The sequence below is a fragment of the Triticum urartu genome, chromosome 2A, assembly GCF_056163025.1.
Source record: "Triticum urartu cultivar PI428250 chromosome 2A, HENAU_Tu73, whole genome shotgun sequence".
In the NCBI taxonomy this organism is placed as follows: Eukaryota; Viridiplantae; Streptophyta; class Magnoliopsida; order Poales; family Poaceae; genus Triticum; species Triticum urartu.
This window is the reverse complement of record NC_141874.1, coordinates 764,388,344-764,412,483: the sequence shown is the minus strand read 5'-3', so window position 1 is coordinate 764,412,483 and position 24,140 is coordinate 764,388,344. Positions and strand designations below refer to the sequence as shown.

Below are 24,140 nucleotides of genomic sequence, written 5' to 3'. Positions count from 1 at the left end.
CTTTGCAATGGTGAGCGATTGGTCGCGGGCCGATGCGTTAGCGCGACATCCTCATGGACCAAGGTCGGCGCCTCGTCGGACTTGGCGGACGTGGAGTGGCGCGCCTCTCCTGCCTCCCTGGCCGCCCACTCCCCTGCCGATATGGTGGCCTAGGACAATGATGTTTTGATGCGGCCCCGAGGTAGTGCAGGATGCGCCGCATGCCTTCGCGACCGCCAGCGGTAGCTCCAACTTGACGACCTTATTGTGCCAGTTGTGGCGAGGCGGCGGCGCTGGCTCGTTTATCTGGTCGTAAAGGCTGTGCGTCAGCGAGAGCAGCTTCTCCTTCACGTGGCACCCGATTTGGACGCCGAGGTTGTGTGTGGGGGATATGGCGGCTCCTGCTTGATAGGACAGAGATGCGACGATGGTTCCTGCTTGATGCGGCAGCGTGGCAGCGAGTGTGGTTCCTTCTTCACACGTGCTGGAGGCGACGAGGGCGGCACCGGACCACATTTCTGTATGCAGCGACCGCTTCGTCAACAGTTCAATCTGCCGAAATAACTCTTCGTCCGTGGCCGCGGCCTCCGATAGGAGGCACGACTGCTGCTACGGGCTTGGTCCTCCTCGTCGCCGGAGGAGATGACGATCTCCTTATTTTTGGAGGAGCCATTGGCCGTTGAGGAAGATGGCCCCGGAGATCGACGACGGTGGCACCAAGATCCGATGTCGTCGCCTACCGGGGCCGAGAATCACGACTTGGGCATGGTGTAGAGACGATGGTGTTGCCGGTGCCAGAGCAGTGAGGATCGAAGAAGGTGGTGCGGAGAGGATCGAAGAGGGTGGGAGCGGACAGGCCCGGAGAGAGGAGAGGTTTGGACTGCGCCGGAGCACAACTTAAATAGGCGTGACGGGCAGGCGAAGGGACTGGAAGTCGGCTACAATGTGGCACAGCGGCCAGAGTAAGCTTCTCGGTCGGCATGTGTGCATTGAAAGCGGCGCTATCCACTCGTCCGCTCATGTCACTCTGATCGACATCAATGCCGCCAAGTCACGTCCACTCTGGAGCGACGCTGATGGGCATTCGTGCAAGAGGTTTTGTTCGGCGGGAGGGTTTTCGGGTTGGACCGGGTTGTCGAAGGTGTGTGTGACAGGGGTTCGGACACCTGTAAAGCCCCTTTATTTTCCTCCTATTTATGGGAAAACAGATGTCAGACCGGTCTGCGGATCGATGGAGGACCGTGTTGGATGGTAAAACGGGTCCACATCGCTCGGTACGGATGGGTGCGGGCAATTTAAGGGTTAGCGGTGGAGACACCCTAAGTAACATTCTATTGGGAATGGAATTATTGGGGAGCTACTGGAGACGCACTAGTAGAAAACAGGGCTTTGGTCCAGGCCGGGCCAGCCCATTAGTCCCGGTTCAGTCTAGAACCGGGACCAATGTGGGCATTGGTCCCGGTTCGTGAGCCCAGGGGGCCGGCCGGGCCACGTGGGCCATTGGTCCCGGTTCATCTGGACCTTTTGGTCCCGGTTGGTGGCATGAGCCAGGACCAATGGCCCTCGCTCCTGGCCCACCACCATTGGTCCCGGTTGGTGGCTTGAACCGGGACCAAAGGCTCCCCTTTAGTCCCGGCTCATGTCACCAACCGGGACCAATGAGGTGCCTATATATACCCCCTCGCGCAAGAGCAGAGCACAATGCTCTGTTTTTTCTGGCCGAGGGGGAGAGGGCTTTGTGGTGCTCTAGCTCACCTCCTATGCACATGAGGTGTTTGATGGAATGCCCGAGCCACACTACTTACGCTTTCTCCTCTCGAAGCTCGACCTCCAAGCTCCATTTTCCTCGAGATTTGTCTAGATTTAGCGGTCCGTCACGCCCCATCCCCATCTTCACCGTCATCGATCACCCGCGCCGATCTCATCACCGACACCACCGTGGTGAGCCTCTTGTTCTTATCTTCTTTCTGAAAGAAAAATATTCTTACTTGTATGTTTAGATAGATACCTGTATCATTTTCTTACATTTATTATTGCATCTTATATAGTGCGATGGTTTTGGTATCCGCCCCCGTCGGCCCTCGTCCTGTCTATGATTCGGATGTGGTATGTATATTATCTTTATAACTATTGGTTTATTTATTGTTTATGAAAATTATGCCGACCAACGTGACATAGATTTTATTTATCTAGGATGTATGTGAATCGAAAATGCCAATCGACCCTATTGTCGAGAGGTTAAATTTAGTTGAAGAAGAAAACAATTTGTTGAAGGAAAAAATAAAAAAATTGAGGAGGAGAAGATGATATTGGAGTTGCATGTTGCGGATGTCGTCGATGATCACAAGATCAAGATGGATGCAATGCGCTTGAAGATTAGAAAGATTAGAAAATATGCCATTCATACCGAGGCTTGGTATCATGATGCCGTTGGATCAATTGTTACCTTGGTTGCGATTATGATCGCATTTGTTTTCGCATTGAAATGTTTTACATAGTTTCAGTGTATGGTTTAATTAATTAGATGCTCTGGAGAGCTATATGTTGTTAGATGAGAACTATGTATGCACTTTGGTTTTAATATGATGATGAACTTCTATTAATTTGGACACTTAATTATATATAATGCACGCAGATGAACCGGCAATGGATGTACGGTGACAGACACACCCGCGAGTACATTAAGGGCGTGCATGAGTTTCTCGATGCGGCTGAGGCAAACAAGCAGAATGGTTTTATGTGTTGTCCATGCACTGAATGTGGGAATACGAGGTCTTACTCTAACCGGAAAATCCTTCACTCCCACCTGCTTTACAAGGGTTTCATGCCACACTATAATGTTTGGACGAGGCACGGAGAAATAGGGGTTATGATGGAAGACGGCGAAGAAGAAGACTACGATGACAACTATGTGCCCCCTGAATACGGTGATGCTGCAACGGGGGGAGCTGGTGAAGATCAAGAGGAACCAGACGATGTGCCCAATGATGCTGCAACGGGTGAAGCTGCTGAAGATCAAGAGGAACCAGACGATGTGCCCGATGATGACGATCTCCGCCGGGTCATTGTCGATGCAAGGACGCAATGCATTAGTCAAAAGGAGAAGCTGAAGTTCGATCGCATGTTAGAGGATCACAAAAAAGGGTTATACCCCAATTGCGAAGATGGCAACACAAAGCTCGGTACCGTACTAGAATTGCTGCAGTGGAAGGCAGAGAATGCAGTGGCTGACAAAGGATTTGAGAAGCTACTGAAAATATTGAAGAAGAAGCTTCCAAAGGATAACGAATTGCCCGACAGTACATACGCAACAAAGAAGGTCGTATGCCCTCTAGGATTGGAGGTGGAGAAGATACATGCATGCCCTAATGACTGCATCCTCTACCGCGGTGCATACAAGGATCTGAATGCATGCCCGGTATGCGGTGCATTGCGGTATAAGATCAGACGAGATGACCCTGGTGATGTTGACGGCGAGCCCCCCAGGAAGAGGGTTCCTGCGAAGGTGATGTGGTATGCTCCTATAATACCACGGTTGAAACGTCTGTTCAAAAACGAAGAGCATGCCAAGTTGATGCGATGGCACAGTGAGAACCGAAAGAAAGATGGGAAGTTGAGAGCACGCGCTGACGGGTCGCAGTGGAGAAAAATCGAGAGAAAGTACTGGGATGAGTTTGCAAAGGACCCAAGGAATGTATGGTTTGCTTTAAGCGCGGATGGCATTAATCCTTTCGGGGAGCAGAGCAGCAATCACAGCACCTGGCCCATGACTCTATGTATGTATAACCTTCCTCCTTGGATGTGCATGAAGCGGAAGTTCATTATGATGCCAGTTCTCATCCAAGGCCCTAAGCAACCCGGCAACGAAATTGATGTGTACCTAAGGCCATTAGTTGAAGAACTTTTACAGCTGTGGAATGAAAACGGTGTACGTACGTGGGATGAGCACAGACAGGAGGAATTTAACCTTAAGGCGTTGCTGTTCGTGACCATCAACGATTGGCCCGCTCTCAGTAACCTTTCAGGACAGACAAACAAAGGATACCACGCATGCACGCACTGTTTAGATGACACTGAAAGTATATACCTGGACAAATGCAGGAAGAATGTGTACCTGGGCCATCATCGATTTCTTCCGACCAACTATCAATGTCGAAAGAAAGGCAAGCATTTCAAAGGCGAGGCAGATCACCGGAAGAAGCCCGCCATGCGCACCGGTGATCACGTGCTTGCTATGGTCAATGATTTACACTACGTAATCTTTGGAAAGGGTCTCGGTGGACTAGCTGTTCCGAATGACGCTGAGGGACACGCACCCATGTGGAAGAAGAAATCTATATTTTGGGACCTACCCTACTGGAAAGACCTAGAGGTCCGCTCCTCAATTGACGTGATGCACGTGACGAAGAACCTTTGCGTGAACCTGCTAGGCTTCTTGGGCGTGTATGGGAAGATAAAAGATACACCTAAGGCACGGGAGGACCTGCAACGTTTGCACGAAAAAGACGGCATGCCTCCGAAGCAGTATAAAGGTCCTGCCAGCTACGCTCTTACGAAAGAAGAGAAAGAAATCTTCTTTGAATGCCTGCTCAGTATGAAGGTCACGACTGGCTTCTCGTCGAATATAAAGGGAATAATAAATATGCCAGAGAAAAAGTTTCAGAACCTAAAGTCTCATGACTGCCACGTGATTATGACGCAACTGCTTCCGGTTGCATTGAGGGGGCTTCTACCGGAAAACGTCCGATTAGCCATTGTGAAGCTATGTGCATTCCTCAATGCAATCTCTCAGAAGGTGATCGATCCAAAAATCGTACCAAGGCTAAGGAGTGATGTGGCGCAATGTCTTGTCAGTTTCGAGCTGGTGTTCCCACCATCCTTCTTCAATATCATGACGCACGTCCTAGTTCATCTAGTCGACGAGATTGTCATCCCGGGGGCCGTATTTCTACACAATATGTTCCCCTTTGAGAGGTTCATGGGAGTCCTAAAGAAATATGTCCGTAATCGCGCTAGGCCAGAAGGAAGCATCTCCATGGGCCATCAAACAGAGGATGTTATCGGGTTTTGTGTTGACTTCATTCCTGGCCTTAACAAGATAGGTCTCCCTAAATCACGGTATGAGGGGAGACTGACTGGAAAAGGCACTCTTGGAAGAGACTCAATAATATGCAGGGACGGATATTCTTGGTCTCAAGCACACTACACAGTTCTACAGAACTCTACCTTGGTGACCCCGTATGTCGATGAACACAAGAACAGTCTGCGCTCCAAACACCTGGAGTAGTGCGACGACTGGATTACATGTGAACACATCAGGACTTTTAGCAGTTGGTTGGAAACACGTCTCAGAGGTGACAACACTGTTTGTGATGAGTTGTACTTGTTGTCCAGGGGACCATCTTTGACTGTATTGACTTACAAAGGATACGAGATAAATGGAAATACATTTTACACGATCGCCCAAGATCAAAAGAGCACCAACCAAAACAACGGTGTCCGCTTTGATGCAGCAACTGAGAGCGGAAAGGATATATATTATGGTTACATAGTGGACATATGGGAACTTGACTACGGACCTGATTTTAAGGTCCCTTTGTTTAAGTGCAAATGGGCCAATCTGTTAGGCGGCGGGGTACAGGTAGACCCACAGTATGGAATGACAACAGTGGATCTGAAAAATCTTGGGTACACTGACAAACCGTTCGTCCTAGCCAATGATGTGGCACATGTTATCTATGTGAAGGACATGTCTACCAAACCGAGAAAAAGAAAAGATAAGGAAGCGAATACATCATACGATGAGCCAAAGCGCCACATAGTTCTTTCAGGAAAAAGGGACATCCTGGGAGTGGACGGCAAGACAGACATGTCTGAAGATTATGAAAAGTTTCATGAAATTCCTCCCTTCAATGTCAAGGCTGACCCAAGCATCCTGATAAAAAATGAAGATTATCCATGGTTACGGTGCAATAAGCAAATGACACAAGCGAAAAAAAAGTGAAGACTTTCTCCCGCAACTATTATGATGATACCATGCCAAATTTGTAACAGACGAGTATGCTATGCCAACTTTTTCAGAGTTCATTTGAAAACTATGAATTTAGGTGGAATTTTCACTGTAGGTGCATCTATGTTCAAATTTTAACTATTCAAATTTGAAAACTAATGGCACTAACAGAAAGTTTATATTTTTTCTAAAACTAATGACAGTAACAGAAAGTTTATAATTTTGCTGACCTAAAAGCAAAAAGAATTAAAAAATAAAGCAAAAAACAAAAGAAAATAAATAATACAGAAAACAAAACAAAAAAAACTGGAAAAAAAATAAAAATAGCAACAATAAGTATTTTGTTGTAAGTAGAAACAAAATAAAATAAATAAAGCAACAAAGAAAACAAAAAAAACTAAAAAAGTGTTTTCAAATTTGAAAACTAATGGCACTAACAGAAAGTTTATAATTTTTCTAAAACTAAAAGCAAAAAGAATTAAAAAATAAAGCAAAAAACAAAAGGAAATAAATAATGCAGAAAACAAAACAAAAAAACTGGAAGAAAATAGGGCTCACCCCTATAATATTTGTTATGACTAACTAAAATTACCAAATTGAGTATAATGATAAAACACAGTAATATTAAATAGCAGGAAAAAGATTGACTCAAAAATAATTTTTTATAGTAAAGTTATTCATAAACTAGTGATTCACACAAATTTAAAAAAAATCAAATTTGAACTATTCAAATTTTAAAACTAATGGCACTAATAGAAAGTTTATAATTTTTGTGACCTAAAATAAAAAAGAAATCACTACAAAACTATAAGTATTCAGTTCTAAGTAGAAACAAAAAAAACAAAAAAGTGCCACCTAGTAGGCCCCCACGGCCTGAATACGACTAGAAACCCTACATTGGGCCAGGATTCAGGCCCGCGGGAGGCCCAGTAGGCCCACATGCACATATTGCAGTGTTAGGCCCGAAAGCCTGCTTTAGAGAGGAGCTCGAGAGGGAAGGCGCACCGCACCTTATAAACAGGTGCGCCTCCCTCTCAACTAGCGAGGTGGGACTAAATATTTGGGTTCGGGGCAGCACAGGCCTTTGGTCCCGATTGGTGGCACCAACCGGGGCTAAAGGGCGGCATTAGTCCCGGTTGGTGCTACGACCCGGGACTAATGCCCCCCCTTTAGTCCCGGTTGGTGCCACCAACCGGGACCAAAGGCCGCCGCTTCCCGCCCTTTGGGCTGTTGAAAAGATGCCTTTGGTCCCGGTTGGTGGCTCCAACCGGGACTAAAGGGGGGCATTAGTCCCGGTTGGTTTCACGAACCGGGACCAATGCTCTTGCTATATATACAACACTTGTCAAAAATTTCATTCAGTTCCTCATTCTCCCCGCCGCTGACGCTGCCCTCTGCCCCGACGCCCTGCTCCTCGTCGTCGCAGCCCCCGTCGTCGCCCGCGCCCCGCGCCGCCCCATCGTCGCCCGCGCCCCCGCCGTCGCCCGCGCCCCGTGCTGCCCCGAGCCCGCCGTCCTCGTCGCCCCTGCCCCGTCGCCGCCAGGCACTGCCCCGACGCCGCCCGCCGCCCGCCCCCGCCAGCGCCGTGGTCGTCGCCGACGCCATCGCCGCCGCCGCCGTCGCCCTCGCCGGCCGCCCCCCTTGTGAGCCGCCGCCGTCGAGGCACTTTTCATAGCATTTTTTTATGTATGTTTTTTCATATATGTATTAATTTTTTTGTTTATAGCTATATGATGAATGGATGTGGCTATATATGTATGTATGAATATAATGTTCATAGCATTCTTTTGTTTATATATGTTTTTTAATATATGTATTAATTTTTTATTTAGTTTGTTAGTAGATATCGATTTTAGGTTAGTGCATTTTAATTAGGTTAGTGTAGAGGAAAAAGTAAAATAAGGAAAAGGAAGAAAAGAGGAAGAAGGAAGAAGGAAGAAGAAGAAGAAAAGGAAGGAGTGGAAAAAGGAAAATAAGAAGAGGAAGACTTCTTTTTTCTTCATGGATATATGCTAAAGAAAACGAGGGGGGTGATAGATGATGATGAGGGGTCGAGAGTGGGACGAGAGGTCGAGAGGTGTCGAGGGGAGAAAAAAAATGTTATCAGGGACGAGGGTCGTCGAGAGGTCAAGGGTCGAGGGTTTCAGGTCGAGGGTTCGAGGGTTCTATAGGGTCGAGGGTCGAGGGTTCCAGGGTCTTCTAGGGGTCGAGGGTTCCAGGGTCGTCGAGGGTTCGAGGGGTCAAGGATCGCCGAGGGGTCGAGAGAGGTTTCCTAGTGTCAAAGTATTGAAGAAATCCATGCCTTCATCATTAGCCGGAAGTAACCAGGGCATGTTGGTACGAAGTTCTGCAAAGTTGTTCTGGAATGGAGTCCCGGATTGGATAATCCTCCTTTTGGTATGAATTCAGCAATGGCCTTCCAAATAGCGATATTCGGAAGGCTCTTGCTGAACTTTGTACCAAAAAGCGAATTATCCTATCTGGGACTCCGTTCCAGGACAACTTTGAAGAGCTTTGTACCATCATGCACATGTTACTTTCGCCTAATGATGAAGACATGGTTTTGTTGAGTCCTTTGACACTACGCAACCTCCCGACCCCTCGGCGATCCTCTCGAACATGAGAGGAAGAAGAGGATCGCCGAGGGGTCGAGGGTTCCAGGGTCGTCGAGGGTTCGAGGGGTCGAGGATCGCCGAGGGGTCGAGAGAGGTTTCCTAGTGTCAAAGTATTGAAGAAATCCATGCCTTCATCATTAGTCGGAAGTAACCAGGGCATGTTGGTACGAAGTTCTGCAAAGTTGTTCTGGAATGGAGTCCCGGATAGGATAATCCGCCTTTTGGTACGAATTCAGCAAAGGCCTTCCAAATAGCGATATTCGGAAGGCTCTTGCTGAACTTTGTACCAAAAAGCGAATTATCCTATCTGGGACTCCGTTCCAGAACAACTTTGAAGAGCTTCGTACCATCATGCACATGTTACTTTCGCCTAATGATGAAGACATGGTTTTGTTGAATCCTTTGACACTACGCAACCTCCCGACCCCTCGGCGATCCTCTCGAACATGAGAGGAAGAAGAGGATCGCCGAGGGGTCGAGGGTTCCAGGGTCGTCGAGGGTTCGAGGGGTCGAGGATCGCCGAGGGGTCGAGAGAGGTTTCCTAGTGTCAAAGTATTGAAGAAATCCATGCCTTCATCATTAGCCGGAAGTAACCAGGGCATGTTGGTACGAAGTTCTGCAAAGTTGTTCTGGAATGGAGTCCCGGATAGGATAATCCGCCTTTTGGTACGAATTCAGCAAAGGCCTTCCAAATAGCGATATTCGGAAGGCTCTTGCTGAACTTTGTACCAAAAAGCGAATTATCCTATCTGGGACTCCATTCCAGAACAACTTTGAAGAGCTTTGTACCATCATGCACATGTTACTTTAGCCTAATGATGAAGACATGGTTTTGTTGAATCCTTTGACACTACGCAACCTCCCGACCCCTCGGCGATGCTCTCGAACATGAGAGGAAGAAGAGGATAAAAAAAGAAGAGGAAGAAGAAAAAAAAAGAAGAAAAGAAAGAATAGAGGAGTTCTTTGTTGGGGAACGTAGTAATTTCAAAAAATTTCCTACGCACACGCAAGATCATGGTGATGCACAGCAACGAGAGGGGAGAGTGTTGTCTACGTACCCACGCAGACCGACTGCGGAAGCGTTGACACAACATAGAGGAAGTAGTCGTACGTCTTCCCGATCCGACCGATCCAAGCACCGTTACTCCGGCACCTCCGAGTTCTTAGCACACGTACAGCTCGATGACGATCCCCGGGCTACGATCCAGCAAAGCGTCGGGGAGGAGTTCCGTCAGCACGACGGCGTGGTGACGATATTGATGTTCTACCGACACAGGGCTTCGCCTAAGCACTACAACGATATGATCGAGGTGGAATATGGTGGCAGGGGGCACCGCACACGGCTAAGGAACAATCTCAATGATCAACTTGTGTGTCTAGAGGTGCCCCCTGCCTCCGTATATAAAGGAGCCAAGGGGGAGGGGGCCGCCGGCCAGGAGGAGGGCGCAGGAGGAGTCCTACTCCTACCTGGAGTAGGACTCCCCCCCCCAATCCTAGTTGGACTAGGATTCCCCGAGGGGGAAAGAGAGAGAGGGGGGCCGGCCACCTCTCCTAGTCCTAATAGGACTAGGGGAGGGGGAGGCGCGCGGCCACCTTGGGCTGCCCCTTTCTCCTTTCCACTAAAGCCCATTAAGGCCCATATGGCTCCCGTGGGATTCTGGTAACCTCCCGGTACTCCGGTAAAATCCCGATTTCACCCGGAACACTTCCGATATCCAAATATAGGCTTCCAATATATCAATCTTTATGTCTCGACCATTTAGAGACTCCTCGTCATGTCCGTGATCACATCCGGGACTCCGAACTAACTTCGGTACATCAAAATGCATAAACTCATAATAACTGTCATCGTAACGTTAAGCGTGTGGACCCTACGGTTCGAGAACAATGTAGACATGACTGAGACACATCTCCGGTCAATAACCAATAGCGGGACCTGGATGCCCATATTGGCTCCTACATATTCTACGAAGATCTTTATCGGTCAGACCACATAACAACATATGTTGTTCCCTTTGTCATCGGTATGTTACTTGCCCGAGATTCGATCGTCGGTATCCAATACCTAGTTCAATCTCGTTATAGGCAAGTCTCTTTACTCGTTCCGTAATACATCATCTCGCAACTAACTCATTAGTTGCAATGCTCGCAAGGCTTAAGTGATGTGCATTACCGAGAGGGCCCAGAGATACCTCTCCGACATTCGGAGTGACAAATCCTAATCTCGAAATACGCCAACCCAACATGTACCTTTGGAGACACCTGTAGAGCTCCTTTATAATCACCCAGTTACGTTGTGACGTTTGGTAGCACACAAAGTGTTCCTCCGGCAAACGGGAGTTGCATAATCTCATAGTCATAGGAACATGTATAAGTCATGAAGAAAGCAATAGCAACATACTAAACGATCGGGTGCTAAGCTAATGGAATGGGTCATGTCAATCAGATCATTCAACTAATGATGTGATCCCGTTAATCAAATAACAACTCTTTGTTCATGGTTAGGAAACATAACCATCTTTGATTAACGAGCTAGTCAAGTAGAGGTATACTAGTGACACTAAGTTTGTCTATGTATTCACACATGTATTATGTTTCCGGGTAATACAATTCTAGCATGAATAATAAACATTTATCATGATATAAGGAAATAAATAATAACTTTATTATTGCCTCTAGGGCATATTTCCTTCAGTCTCCCACTTGCACTAGAGTCAATAATCTAGATCACATCACCATGTGATTAACATCGATAGTTCACATCATCATGTGATTAACACCCACAGTTCACATCGCCATGCGACCAACACCCAAAGGGTTTACTAGATTCAGTAATCTAGTTCACATCGCTATGTGATTAACACCCAAAGAGTACTAAGGTGTGATCATGTTTTGCTTGTGAGAGAATCTTAATCAACGGGCCTGCCACATTCAGATCCGCATGTATTTTGCAAATTTCTATGTCAACAACGCTCTGCATGGAGCTACTCTAGCTAATTGCTCCCACTTTCAATATGTATCCAGATTGAGACTTAGAGTCATCTAGATTAGTGTCAAAAACTTGCATCGGCGTAACCCTTTACGACGAACCTTTTTTTCACTTCCATAATCGAGAAACATATCCTTATTCCACTAAGGATAATTTTGACCGCTGTCCAGTGATCTACTCCTAGATCACTATTGTACTCCCTTGCCAAAATCAGTGTAGGGTATACAATAGATCTGGTACACAGCATGGCATACTTTATAGAACCTATGACTGAGGCATAGGGAATGACTTTCATTCTCTTTCTATCTTCTGCCGTGGTCAGGATTTGAGTCTTACTCAACTTCACACCTTGTAACATAGGCAAGAAACTTTTTCTTTGACTGTTCCATTTTGAACTACTTCAAAATCTTGTCAAGGTATGTACTCATTGAAAAAACTTATCAAGCGTCTTGATCTATCTCTATAGATCTTGATACTCAATATGTAAGCAGCTTCACCGAGGTCTTTCTTTGAAAAATCCTTTCAAACATTCCTTTATGCTTTGCAGAATAATTCTACATTATTTCCGATCAACAATATGTCATACACATATACTTATCAGAAATGCTGTAGTGCTCCCACTCACTTTCTTGTAAATACAGGCTTCACCGCAAGTCTGTATAAAACTATATGCTTTGATCAACTTATCAAAGCGTATGTTCCAACTCCGAGATGCTTGCACCAGTCCATAGATGGATCGTTGGAGCTTGCATATTTTGTTAGCACCTTTAGGATTGACAAAACCTTCTGGTTGCATCATATACAACTCTTCTTTAAATCCATTAAGGAATGCAGTTTTGTTTATCCATTTGCCAGATTTCATAAAATGCGGCAATTGCTAACATGATTCGGACAGACTTAAGCATAGATATGAGTGAGAAAATCTCATCGTAGTCAACACCTTGAACTTGTCGAAAACCCTTTGCGACAATTCTAGCTTTGTAGATAGTAACACTACTATCAGCGTCCGTCTTCCTCTTGAAGATCCATTTATTTTCTATGGCTTGCCGATCATCGGGCAAATCCATCAAAGTCCATACTTTGTTCTCATACATGGATCATATCTCAGATTTCATGGCCTCAAACCATTTTGCAGAATCTGGGCTCATCATCGCTTCCTCATAGTTCGCAAGTTCGTCATGGTCTAGTAACATGACTTCCAGAACAGGATTACCGTACCACTCTGGTGCGGATCTCACTCTAGTTTACCTACGAGATTCGGTAGTAACTTGATCTGAAGTTTCATGATCATCATCATTAGCTTCCTCACTAATTGGTGTAGGTGTCACAGAAATCGGTTTCTGTGATGTACTACTTTCCAATAAGGGAGGAGGTACAGTTACCTCATCAAGTTCTACTTTCCTCCCACTCACTTCTTTCAAGAGAAACTCCTTCTCTAGAAAGTTTCCGAATTTAGCAAGAAAAGTCTTGCCTTCGGATCTGTGATAGAAGGTGTACCCAACAGTAACTTTTGGGTATCCTATGAAGACATATTTTTCTGATTTGGGTTTGAGCTTATCAGGACGAAACTTTTTCACATAAGCATCACAACCCCACACTTTTTAAGAATGACAACTTTGGTTTCTTGCTAAACCATAGTTCATATAGTGTCGTCTCAACGGATTTAGATGGTGCCATATTTAACATGAATGCAGCTGTCTCTAATGCATAACCCCAAAACGATAGTGGTAAATCGGCAAGAGACATCATAGATTGCACCATATCTAATAAAGTACGGTTACGATGTTCGGACACACCATTACACTGTGGTGTTCCAGGTGGCGTGAGTAGTGAAACTATTTCACATTGTTTTAACTGAAGGCCAAACTCGTAACTCAAATATTTTACCTCTGCGATCATATCGTAGAAACTTTTATTTTCTTGTTACGATGATTCTCCACTTCACTCTGAAATTCTTTGAACTTTTCAAATGTTTCAGACTTGTGTTTCATCAAGTAGATATACCCATATCTGCTCAAATCATCTGTGAAGGTCAGAAAATAATGATACTTGCCACGAGCCTCAACACTCATCGGATCGCATACATCAGTATGTATTATTTCCAATAAGTTAGTTGCTTGCTCTATTGTTCCGGCGAACGGAGTCTTAGTCATCCTGCCCATGAGGCATGGTTCGCAAGCATCAAGTGATTCATAATCAAGTGATTCAAAAAGCCCATCAGCATGGAGTTTCTTCATGCGCTTTACACCAATATGACCTAAACGGCAGTGCCACAAATAAGTTGCACTTATCATTATTAACTTTGCATCTTTTTGGTTTCAATATTATGAATATGTGTATCACTATGATCGAGATCCAATGAACCATTTTCATTGGGTGTGTAACCATATAAGGTTTTATTCATGTAAACAGAACAACAATTGTTCTCTAACTTAAATGAATAATCATATTGCAATAAACATGATCAAATCATATTCATGCTCAACGCAAACACCAAATAACACTTATTTAGTTTCAACACTAATCCTGAAAGTATAGGGAGAGTGCGATGATGATCATATCAATCTTGGAACTACTTCCAACACACATCGTCACCTCGACTTTTACTAGTTTCTGTTTATTCTGCAACTCCCGTTTCGAGTTACTACTCTTAGCAACTGAACCAGTATCAAATACTGAGGGGTTGCTATAAACACTAGTAAAGTACACATCAATAACATGTATATCAAATATACTTATGTTCACTTTGCCATCCTTCTTATCCGCCAATCACTTGGGGTAGTTCCGCTTTCAGTGACCAGTCCCTTTGCAGTAGAAGCACTTAGTCTCAGGCTTAGGACTAGACTTGGGCTTCTTCACTTGAGCAGCAACTTGCTTGCCGTTCTTCTTGAAGTTCCCCTTCTTCCCTTTCCCATTTTCTTGAAACTAGTGATCTTGTCAACCATCAACACTTGATGTTTTTCTTGATTTCTACCTTCGTTGATTTCAGCATCACGAAGAGCTTGGGAGTTGTTTCCGTTATCCCTTGCATATTATAGTTCATCACGAAGTTCTACTAACTTGGTGATGGTGACTAGAGAATTCTGTCAATCACTATCTTATCTGGAAGATTAACTCCCACTTGATTCAAGCGATTGTAGTACCCAGACAATCTGAGCACATGCTCACTAATTGAGCGATTCTCCTCCATCTTTTAGCTATAGAACTTGTTGGAGACTTCATATCTCTCATCTCGGGTATTTGCTTGAAATATTAACTTCAATACCTGGAACATCTCATATGGTCCATGACGTTCAAAACGTCTTTGAAGTCCCGATTCTAAGCCGTTAAGCATGGTGCACTAAACTATCAAGTAGTCATCATATTGAGCTAGCCAAACGTTTCATAACGTCTACATCTGCTCCTGCAATAGGTCTGTCACCTAGTGGTGCATCAAGGACATAATTTTTCTGTGCAGCAATGAGGATAAACCTCAGATCACGGATCCAATCCGCATCATTGCTACTAACATCTTTCAACACAACTTTCTCTAGGAACATATCAAAATAAACACAGGGAAGCAACAACGCGAGCTATTGATCTACAACATAATTTGCAAAATACTACCAGGACTAAGTTCATGATAAATTTAAGTTCAGTTTAATCATATTACTTAAGAACTCCCATTTAGATAGACATCCCTCTAATCCTCTAAGTGATCACGTGATCCAAATCAACTAAACCATGTCCGATCATCACGTGAGATGGAGTAGTTTGATTGGTGAACATCACTATGTTGATCTTATCTACTATATGATTCACGCTCGACCTTTCGGTCTCCGTGTTCCGAGGACATATATGTATATGCTTGGCTCGTCAAGTATAACCTGAGTACTCCACGTGTGCAACTGTTTTGCACCCTTTGTATTTGAACGTAGAGCCTATCACACCCGATCATCACGTGGTGTCTCAGCACGAAGAACTTTCACAACGGTGCATACTCAGGGAGAACACTTCTTGATAATTAGTGAGAGATCATCTTATAATGCTACCGTCAATCAAAGCAAGATAAGATGCATAAGAGATAAACATCACATGCAATCAATATAAGTGATATGATATGGCCATCATCATCTTGTGCCTGTGATCTCCATCTCCGAAGCACCGTCATGATCACCATCGTCACCAGCGCGACACCTTGATCTCTATCGTAGCATCGTTGTCGTCTCGCCAATCTTATGCTTCCACGACTATCGCTACCGCTTAGTGATAAAGTAAAGCATTACAGCGCGATTGCATTGCATACAATAAAGCGACAACCATATGGCTCCTACCAGTTGCCGATAACTCGGTTACAAAACATGATCATCTCATACAATAAAATTTAGCATCATGTCTTGGCCATATCACATCACAACACGCCCTGCAAAAACAAGTTAGACGTCCTCTACTTTGTTGTTGCAAGTTTTACGTGGCTGCTACGAGCTTAAGTAAGAACCAATCTCACCTACGCATCAAAACCACAACGATAGTTTGTCAATTTGACTCCGTTTTAACCTTCGCAAGGACCGGGCGTAGCCACACTTGGTTCAACTAAAGTTGGAGAGACTGTCGCCCGCAAGCCACCTATGTGCAAAGCACGTCGGGAGAACCGGTCTCGCGTAAGCGTACGCGTAATGTCGGTCCGGGTCGTCTCGTCCAACAATGCCGCCGAACCAAAGTATGACATGCTGGTAGGCAGTATGACTTATATCTCCTACAACTCACTTGTGTTCTACTCGTGCATATAACATAAACATAAAAACCAGGCTCGGATGCCACTGTTGGGGAGCGTAGTAATTTCAAAAAATTTCCTACGCATACGCAAGATCATGGTGATGCACAGCAACGAGAGGGGAGAGTGTTGTCTACGTACCCACGCAGACTGACTGCGGAAGCGTTGACACAACATAGAGGAAGTAGTCGTACGTCTTCCTGATCCGACCGATCCAAGCACCGTTACTCCGGCACCTCCGAGTTCTTAGCACACGTACAGCTCGATGACGATCCCCGGGCTCCGATCCAGCAAAGCGTCGGGGAGGAGTTCCGTCAGCACGACGGCGTGGTGACGATCTTGATGTTCTACCGACGCAGGGCTTCGCCTAAGCACTACAACGATATGATCGAGGTGGAATATGGTGGCAGGGGGCACCGCACACGGCTAAGGAACGATCTCAATGATCAACTTGTGTGTCTAGAGGTGCCCCCTGCCTCCGTATATAAAGGAGCCAAGGGGGAGGGGGCCGCCGGCCAGGAGGAGAGCGCAGGAGGAGTCCTACTCCTACCGGGAGTAGGACTCCCCCTCCCAATCCTAGTTGGACTAGGATTCCCCGAGGGGCAAAGAGAGAGAGGGGGGCCGGCCACCTCTCCTAGTCCTAATAGGACTAGGGGAGGGGGGAGGCGCACGGCCACCTTGGGCTGCCCCTTTCTCCTTTCCACTAAAGCCCATTAAGGCCCATATGGCTCCCGTAGGGTTCTGGTAACCTCTCGGTACTCCGGTAAAATCCCGATTTCACCCGGAACACTTCCGATATCCAAATATAGGCTTCCAATATATCAATCTTTATGTCTCGACCATTTAGAGACTCCTCGTCATGTCCGTGATCACATCCGGGACTCCGAACTAACTTCGGTACATCAAAATGCATAAACTCATAATAACTGTCATCGTAACGTTAAGCGTGCGGACCCTACGGTTCGAGAACAATGTAGACATGACTGAGACACATCTCCAGTCAATAACCAATAGCGGGACCTGGATGCCCATATTGGCTCCTACATATTCTACGAAGATCTTTATCGGTCAGACTGCATAACAACATACGTTGTTCCCTTTGTCATCGGTATGTTACTTGCCCGAGATTCGATCGTCGGTATCCAATACCTAGTTCAATCTCGTTACCGGCAAGTCTCTTTACTCGTTCCGTAATACATCATCTCGCAACTAACTCATTAGTTGCAATGCTCGCAAGGCTTAAGTGATGTGCATTACCGAGAGGGCCCAGAGATACCTCTCCGACATTCGGAGTGACAAATCCTAATCTCGAAATACGCCAACCCAACATGTACCTTTGGAGACACCTGTAATGCTCCTTTATAATCACCCAGTTACGTTGTGACGTTTGGTAGCACACAAAGTGTTCCTCCGGCAAACGGGAGTTGCATAATCTCATAGTCATAGGAACATGTATAAGTCATGAAGAAAGCAATAGCAACATACTAAACGATCGGGTGCTAAGCTAATGGAATGGGTCATATCAATCAGATCATTCAACTAATGATGTGATCCCATTAATCAAATAACAACTCTTTGTTCATGGTTAGGAAACATAACCATCTTTGATTAACGAGCTAGTCAAGTAGAGGTATACTAGTGACACTAAGTTTGTCTATGTATTCACACATGTATTATGTTTCCGGTTAATACAATTCTAGCATGAATAATAAACATTTATCATGATATAAGGAAATAAATAATAACTTTATTATTGCCTCTAGGGCATATTTCCTTCATTCTTCTCCTCTATTCTTTCTTATCCTCTTTTTTTTCTTCTTCTTCCTCTTTTTTTATCGGGAACGAGGGTCGTCGAGGGACATAGATGTAGTGTCGTCGTTGTCGATATATACCCCCTCCCGATAGCTAACTATGATTAGGTAGCTAGTTCTACGTTTGGCACTAATATATCCATCTGTCTTGTTTGAATAATAATTGCCATGTTGTAAATATTTGTAGAAACTATGGACACCTCCCTAGACGAAGCAAAAGAAGCGTTGTTGAGGGACATAATCGCAGAAGGAAGTGATGCCGTCTCGTTGTTTCTCAATGAAACTGATGGTCTGGAAGGAGAGGGTGAACAAGCTGGCTACAGTGACCTAATGCCGGTGCAAGAAGAAGAACATGAGGACGGCTCCGGTGACCCAATGCCGGTGCAAGAAGGAGACCGTGATGACGGCTCCGGTGACCGAACCGAGTCCGGCCAGGTATATATATATTAGTTAAGCCTGTGCTGACTAGCTGATTGATGCATTCATTGTTTTGGTACGTACACATATTAATTAAGTCTTTGTTCTTTTTTCTAGCCCTCCGGATCGAGCACAACTTCGGTAAAGAGACGAGGCCCGAAGGAAAAGTTGAGCTCGGATGAAAAGTTTGGGATCATAGCAATCGCGCCCGACGGCCAACCGATTGAACCCCTCCGAACAAAGAGCGCATTTGTTGCTCAGTGCGGGGTTCTGGTTAGGGACAAGATCCTGATAAGCATCCAGCAATGGTTTAAGCCGGCTACAGAAGACCTGAGGTGTCTTATGTCAATGATATGCAGAAAAATGATCTTTGGACTGAGCTGAAGTCAAATTTCACCCTACCGCTAGAGGATAATCCAGAGAACCCAATTAAAGAGAAATTAATCAAGTCTTTTGCTCTTAAGAGGATGGCAGAACTATTCAGGAGGTGGAAGAAAGAGCTGAATAAGTTTGTCGAAAATAATGAGACACCAGAATTCAAGGGCAGATATGAGAAGATCAGAGATCACTGGCCCGCATTTGTGGCCCACATGACATCGGAAAAGAGTAAGAAGATGTCGGCGACAAACAAGCAAAATGCTGCGAAGAAGATGCTTCACCATCGCATGGGGTCAGGTGGCTACCTCGTAGCCCGGCCTAAGTGGGCCAAGACTGAGAATGATCTGGTTCATAAAGGGATCGAACCAGAGACAATTAGCTGGCCAGACCGTTGCCGGACTTGGTTCTTCGGGGCTGCCGGAACCTTGGACCCTGTAACAGGGAAGTGCATTTGGACGAACGATCAAATGGACATACCAGTCAGGAAGCTTAAGCAGTATATCGAAGCAGCACAGCAAGGGAAGTTCTTTCCAGACAGAGAGAACGACGAGCTCACAATGGCCCTCGGGAATCCTGAGCACCCTGGACGGACACGAGGCACGCCAGGCTCCATTCCGTGGAAGGTTGGGTTTCCGGACGCAGGCAGTTACAAATCCCATGAGAGGAGGAAAAAAGTGCAGCAGACCCAAATGCAGGCGCTGCAAGCAAGGGTAGACGCGATAGAGGAACGAGAAGCAAATCGCAGCAAACGTACTGCCGAAGCCTCCCCCGAAGCTACCCTGCCATCTCAGCGCAGAAGCAGCGTGGCTTCCACCGAGCTGCTTCAGCCGGAGCATGCCTTGATGGCTCCTGCCAGCTATCCCGTGGATGCTATCACGGAGTCTCAAAATTGCCACCTTATGACGCAATGGATGAATTTGAAGGTCAAGGCGGCTGTTGGCTCTGTTTATCCTACTGAACCCGGTGCAACTTTTCACTGCCAGCTGATTCCAGAAGGATATGCTAGGGTGATGGTGGATGAAATAACGGAGGGATTTAAGGACCTCCAGCTTGACCACCCTACCGGTGAAGAGGAGACTTGGCTGGGGTCTGCTCTGAAGACTCCATGCCTATGGCGGAAGGAGCTCATCAACCTTCCGAACTGGACGCCTCCGCCTCCTCCTCCTCCTCCGGCAAGTCAGGGCACTCCGCCTCCTCCACCGCCTCCTCCTCCGGCGAGTGACGATCAGGGCCCTCGGCCGGCTCCTTCTCCGGCGCGTGGCGGCACTCCGCCTCCTTCTCCTCCTGCGCCGACGTGCCTGAGCAGCCAGCCTCCTCCTTCTCCGCCTCGTCAGCAAGGGCGGAAGAGACCTGCCGCCGCTCCAGCTGCTCCGGCGCGTCGTAGTCCTTCTCCTCCGCCTCGTAAGCAAGTAAAGAAGACAACCGTTCCGTCTGCTCGGTCGGCGTCTAGCAGTACAACCAGAGGCGGGAGGACATACAGATTCGATCCTTCTCTGAAGACTCCAGAGAAGTTACCATATGAGAGGACCCCGGAGGAGAACGCCGAGATCGCGCGAACCGAAGTGGATGACTGGTTTCAAGGGTTGAGAGCAAAGAGACATCCACCTCCGGAGGAGAAGGTAGATCCGGTGAAAGTGAAGCGCACTCTGGCTGCCCTGGCAAAACCACCCAAGTCTCCGCCGAAAGGCAACTATGAGCGCATTATTGCAAAGACATGGGCCGAAGCGGAGCGGTCGGGAAGTACAGTCAGTGATCAAAGGCTGAAAGAACGACGAGCAGCTGGGAAACAAATTGCCCAGCTTGGCGAACAAGCGAAGCAATCGTGCCCCCCCCTCAAGGTGCCTAGCGACATCGTCGATCCGAGGATGGTGCTCGGTTATGGCAATGTTGACGATTACCTACCCGACGATGTACATTATGATACCATGGAGGTGCAGATACACAGATACGAGTACAGGAAGCCTCTCGTCAAAGATGAAAAATCTTTAACAACGATGATGCGAAGATTACATGATTGGTACTTGAAAATCTGCAGAGAGTCTGGGGGGAGGAGTACTTTGTATGCGAGAGTTAAACCAGAGCATGATCTCGTTGGAATTGAACTGTTGCCTATTCCATTTGAGGAATTCTATCAGTTTTTCAATCAATTGGCCCTCGATAAAACAACGATCACCTGCTACTGTCTGTAAGTACTACTACTTCTGTCATTAAGTCTCTCTATATAGCTCATCTCTTTCATTGCATGTATTTATAATTATCCTCACTATATTATGCAGAATGAAGATCGCCGAATTGAAGAAAAGACAAATCGGTGATATTGGGTTCGTTAACACATATCTCATAGATGCAACTGAGGTTGAACATCATCCCGGAGATACCGAGGCCAACTTACTACGATCATTCAAAAAAATGAAAACAAAGATATAATACTCTTTCCTTACAACTTCAAGTGAGTGTTACTGTCTTGTACATATTCGGTTTCCCTTATATATTAGTCCAGGTTATAGTAATGTAATTGATGAGTTATGCATGCGTGTGCAGTTTCCACTATATTCTCCTAGAGATTAGGCTTGAGCAGGGAGTAGTAACCGTCTTGGACTCTAAACGAAAAGATCCCCAGGAGTATGCGGACATGACTGAAATTCTCAAGAAGTAAGTTAAATCGATCATTATCCACCATATCAGCAACTTTGTTCATTTCCTGATATCAAGTAATTGTTTTCTTTGTCCGGCAGGGTTTGGAGAAAATTCACCAGAAAAGTTCTGGGACTGCCGAAGGAGCTGGAATTTAGACACCCCAAAGTAAGTACTATAGTAGCATGTTCCGCGCATCTCCTAGTGATTCAAGCGCTAGTTTCATCAATACCATTTAGCATTCTTGCTTATCAGTTTGATTCACCTCCATTTCTTGTAAAGTGGTTGTGGCAGGAAAAAGGGAATGATTTTTGTGGATACTACGTCTGCGAGTCCATCCGCCACACGACCTGTGAGCGGGGCGGGTACTCTGACGAACAATATGAAGTACGTAAATAACAACATTCACAATTTTATTTTATTACCATCATTTGTATTGAGTTTCATTCATTCATATATATATGTATTGACCACATTTCTTCAAATTAGATGTTTCGGAAGCGGGATGAACTCCTAGCACCAGCTCGCATGCGAGCAATTCAAGAGGAATTGGCGGCATTCTTTCTTGACCAAGTGATCGCTGAAGACGGAGAATACTATGTGGACCATGAGTCCGTATGATTATATTTGTAAGAGATAATTATTGTATATATGTAGCCGGTAGTGTCGGATAGATATACGAGAACTTGTTGTTCGACCAATCTCTCGGAGAAGGAGAGGTGGTCGACATCACTTCTCTCTGTATGCATATATGTTCATGACAATCTTCTGTTTCCTTCGTTTGCTTACTAGCTAACTAGCGTGTCTAGTCCTCTCTATATGTATGTATAGTACGTAGCGTCGACCAAGCACGGACGTAAGAGAGGACACTTCTCTCTATTAATTATAGCTAGCTAACACAATATATGAAACACCTAAATTAACCCCCCAAAACCCCCAACCCCCCCCCCTTTCAAAAATAAAAAATAAAAACCCCAGCCACAGAAATGCTGACGCGTGGATGCCTATTGGTCCCGGTTGGTGCCACCAATCGAGACCAAAGGGTCTCCTGCCTGGGCTCTGCACTGCCCACGTGGAGGCCCATCAGTCCCGGTTTTGGATTGAACCGGGACTAAAGGGTCGGGGCATTAGTACCAACACTGGCCCTTACGAACCGGGACTATAGGCTCTTTTTCTACCAGTGACGCTCAATTTGGGTAAGCTTGACTACGTCTGCTATACATGTGGCTGTTTTTTTTAACAAAAAGATAATTCGTAAACATTTATTTCTTCTATTTTTTTATGAAAATGTTTCTTTTGAAAATGATCGGATCTACTATAAAAGTTCATCAAAAGTACAAAGCATCTTAAATATAATAAAAATTATATCAAGATCCACGCACCGAACAACCACCACAGCTCACTCAATTGTACTCTTTTTGACGGGTCCTCATTGCTACTTCCATTATGTAAATAAAGGGAGATAAATGTTGCAAACTACAAGCGCTTTATGTTTTCAGAAAGATGAGGTGCTAGTATACATTTGTCAAAAGACGATTTTCCTGGGCTTGTCAGGTATGCACTCGACCTCATGGAACACGACGTCATCAGGGTCAGGGCCTGGCACCGGCGGTGGCGGGCGCCGCAGCGCGAGCGGGCAGCTAAGCTCCAGCCCACGGTTATTGCCGATGCCGAGCGTGATCCCCACGGAGAGGCGCATCTCCACCTTGAAGACGCCCGTGGCGTTCTGCTTCTTGAACAACTCGGCCGCTGCAGGGTCGAGCACGTAGGGGACCTCCCCGCCGCCGCGTAGGAGGTGCAGGTCCCTCTTGAGCGGCTTGTGGTCATACCCCTCGTCCGCCACGGTGACGTTGTAGAGGCGCCGGTCGTCGAAGAGGAAGGTGGCCACGAGAGGCTTGGTGTACTTGATGGCCATGGCCCCGTTGGGGTTGCGAACGGTGAGGGCCACCGAGACGGAGATGTTGTACGCCCGTGCGCCTGCGGGGGCGAAGCTGCTGAGGCGGGCGTCCTGGACGTAGGCCTTGATCTGTGGGGCAACGGCGAAGCGTAGCAGAAGGAGCACGCCGGCGGCAAGGACGGCGAGGGCAGGTAAGGTGAAGAGCAGACCTTTGAGCAGCGACGAGGCATTCCTTTGCGCTTGCAGGTCGCAGCAGAGATCGCGGAGCCTGTGGGAGGACCGGGAACTGGATGTTGTTGTTGCCATATCGGTCGATCGAGTCCCCCCCAAACACTCAAAAATTACTCATTTAATAAGCTGTGAAGCTTCGATTGGTGAATTTGGCCATCCATGCATTATGCTTAATATGGGTCTGGACGCTTGATGATTGAGCGAAAATCGGGGAGTTGGTTCGCCCTATCATGGTCATCTTGAAAGAAAACCAGCCTGTTTATTGTGCGGTTGGCTTTATAATATAAAGCGGGGCGAAAGCCTTTTTCGATAAAAAAAACCAGCCCGACGAACTGCACAAACGATATTTTTCTCTTCGTAAACTAAGATAAGCTGTGGTAAATCCATCAATGTGTTCTTTTTTTTTGCTGGAAAGGGACTTTTCAT

At 46.2% G+C, this 24,140-nt stretch overlaps 1 protein-coding gene across 1 annotated transcript; it reads right to left on the bottom strand.

The window, feature by feature from the left end:
- Positions 1 to 22,898: 22,898 nt before the first annotated feature.
- LOC125530569 (uncharacterized) lies at positions 22,899 to 23,934 on the bottom strand. Its single transcript, XM_048694948.2, has one exon. It carries the CDS (start codon positions 23,787 to 23,789, stop codon positions 23,112 to 23,114), a length of 678 nt encoding a protein of 225 aa, XP_048550905.1. The 5' UTR covers positions 23,790 to 23,934; the 3' UTR covers positions 22,899 to 23,111.
- Positions 23,935 to 24,140: the final 206 nt, after the last annotated feature.

Bases quoted from the DNA above. Each gene is read 5' to 3' on its own strand.
- LOC125530569 (XM_048694948.2), bottom strand. From the start codon at position 23,789: ATGGCAACAACAACATCCAGTTCCCGGTCCTCCCACAGGCTCCGCGAT.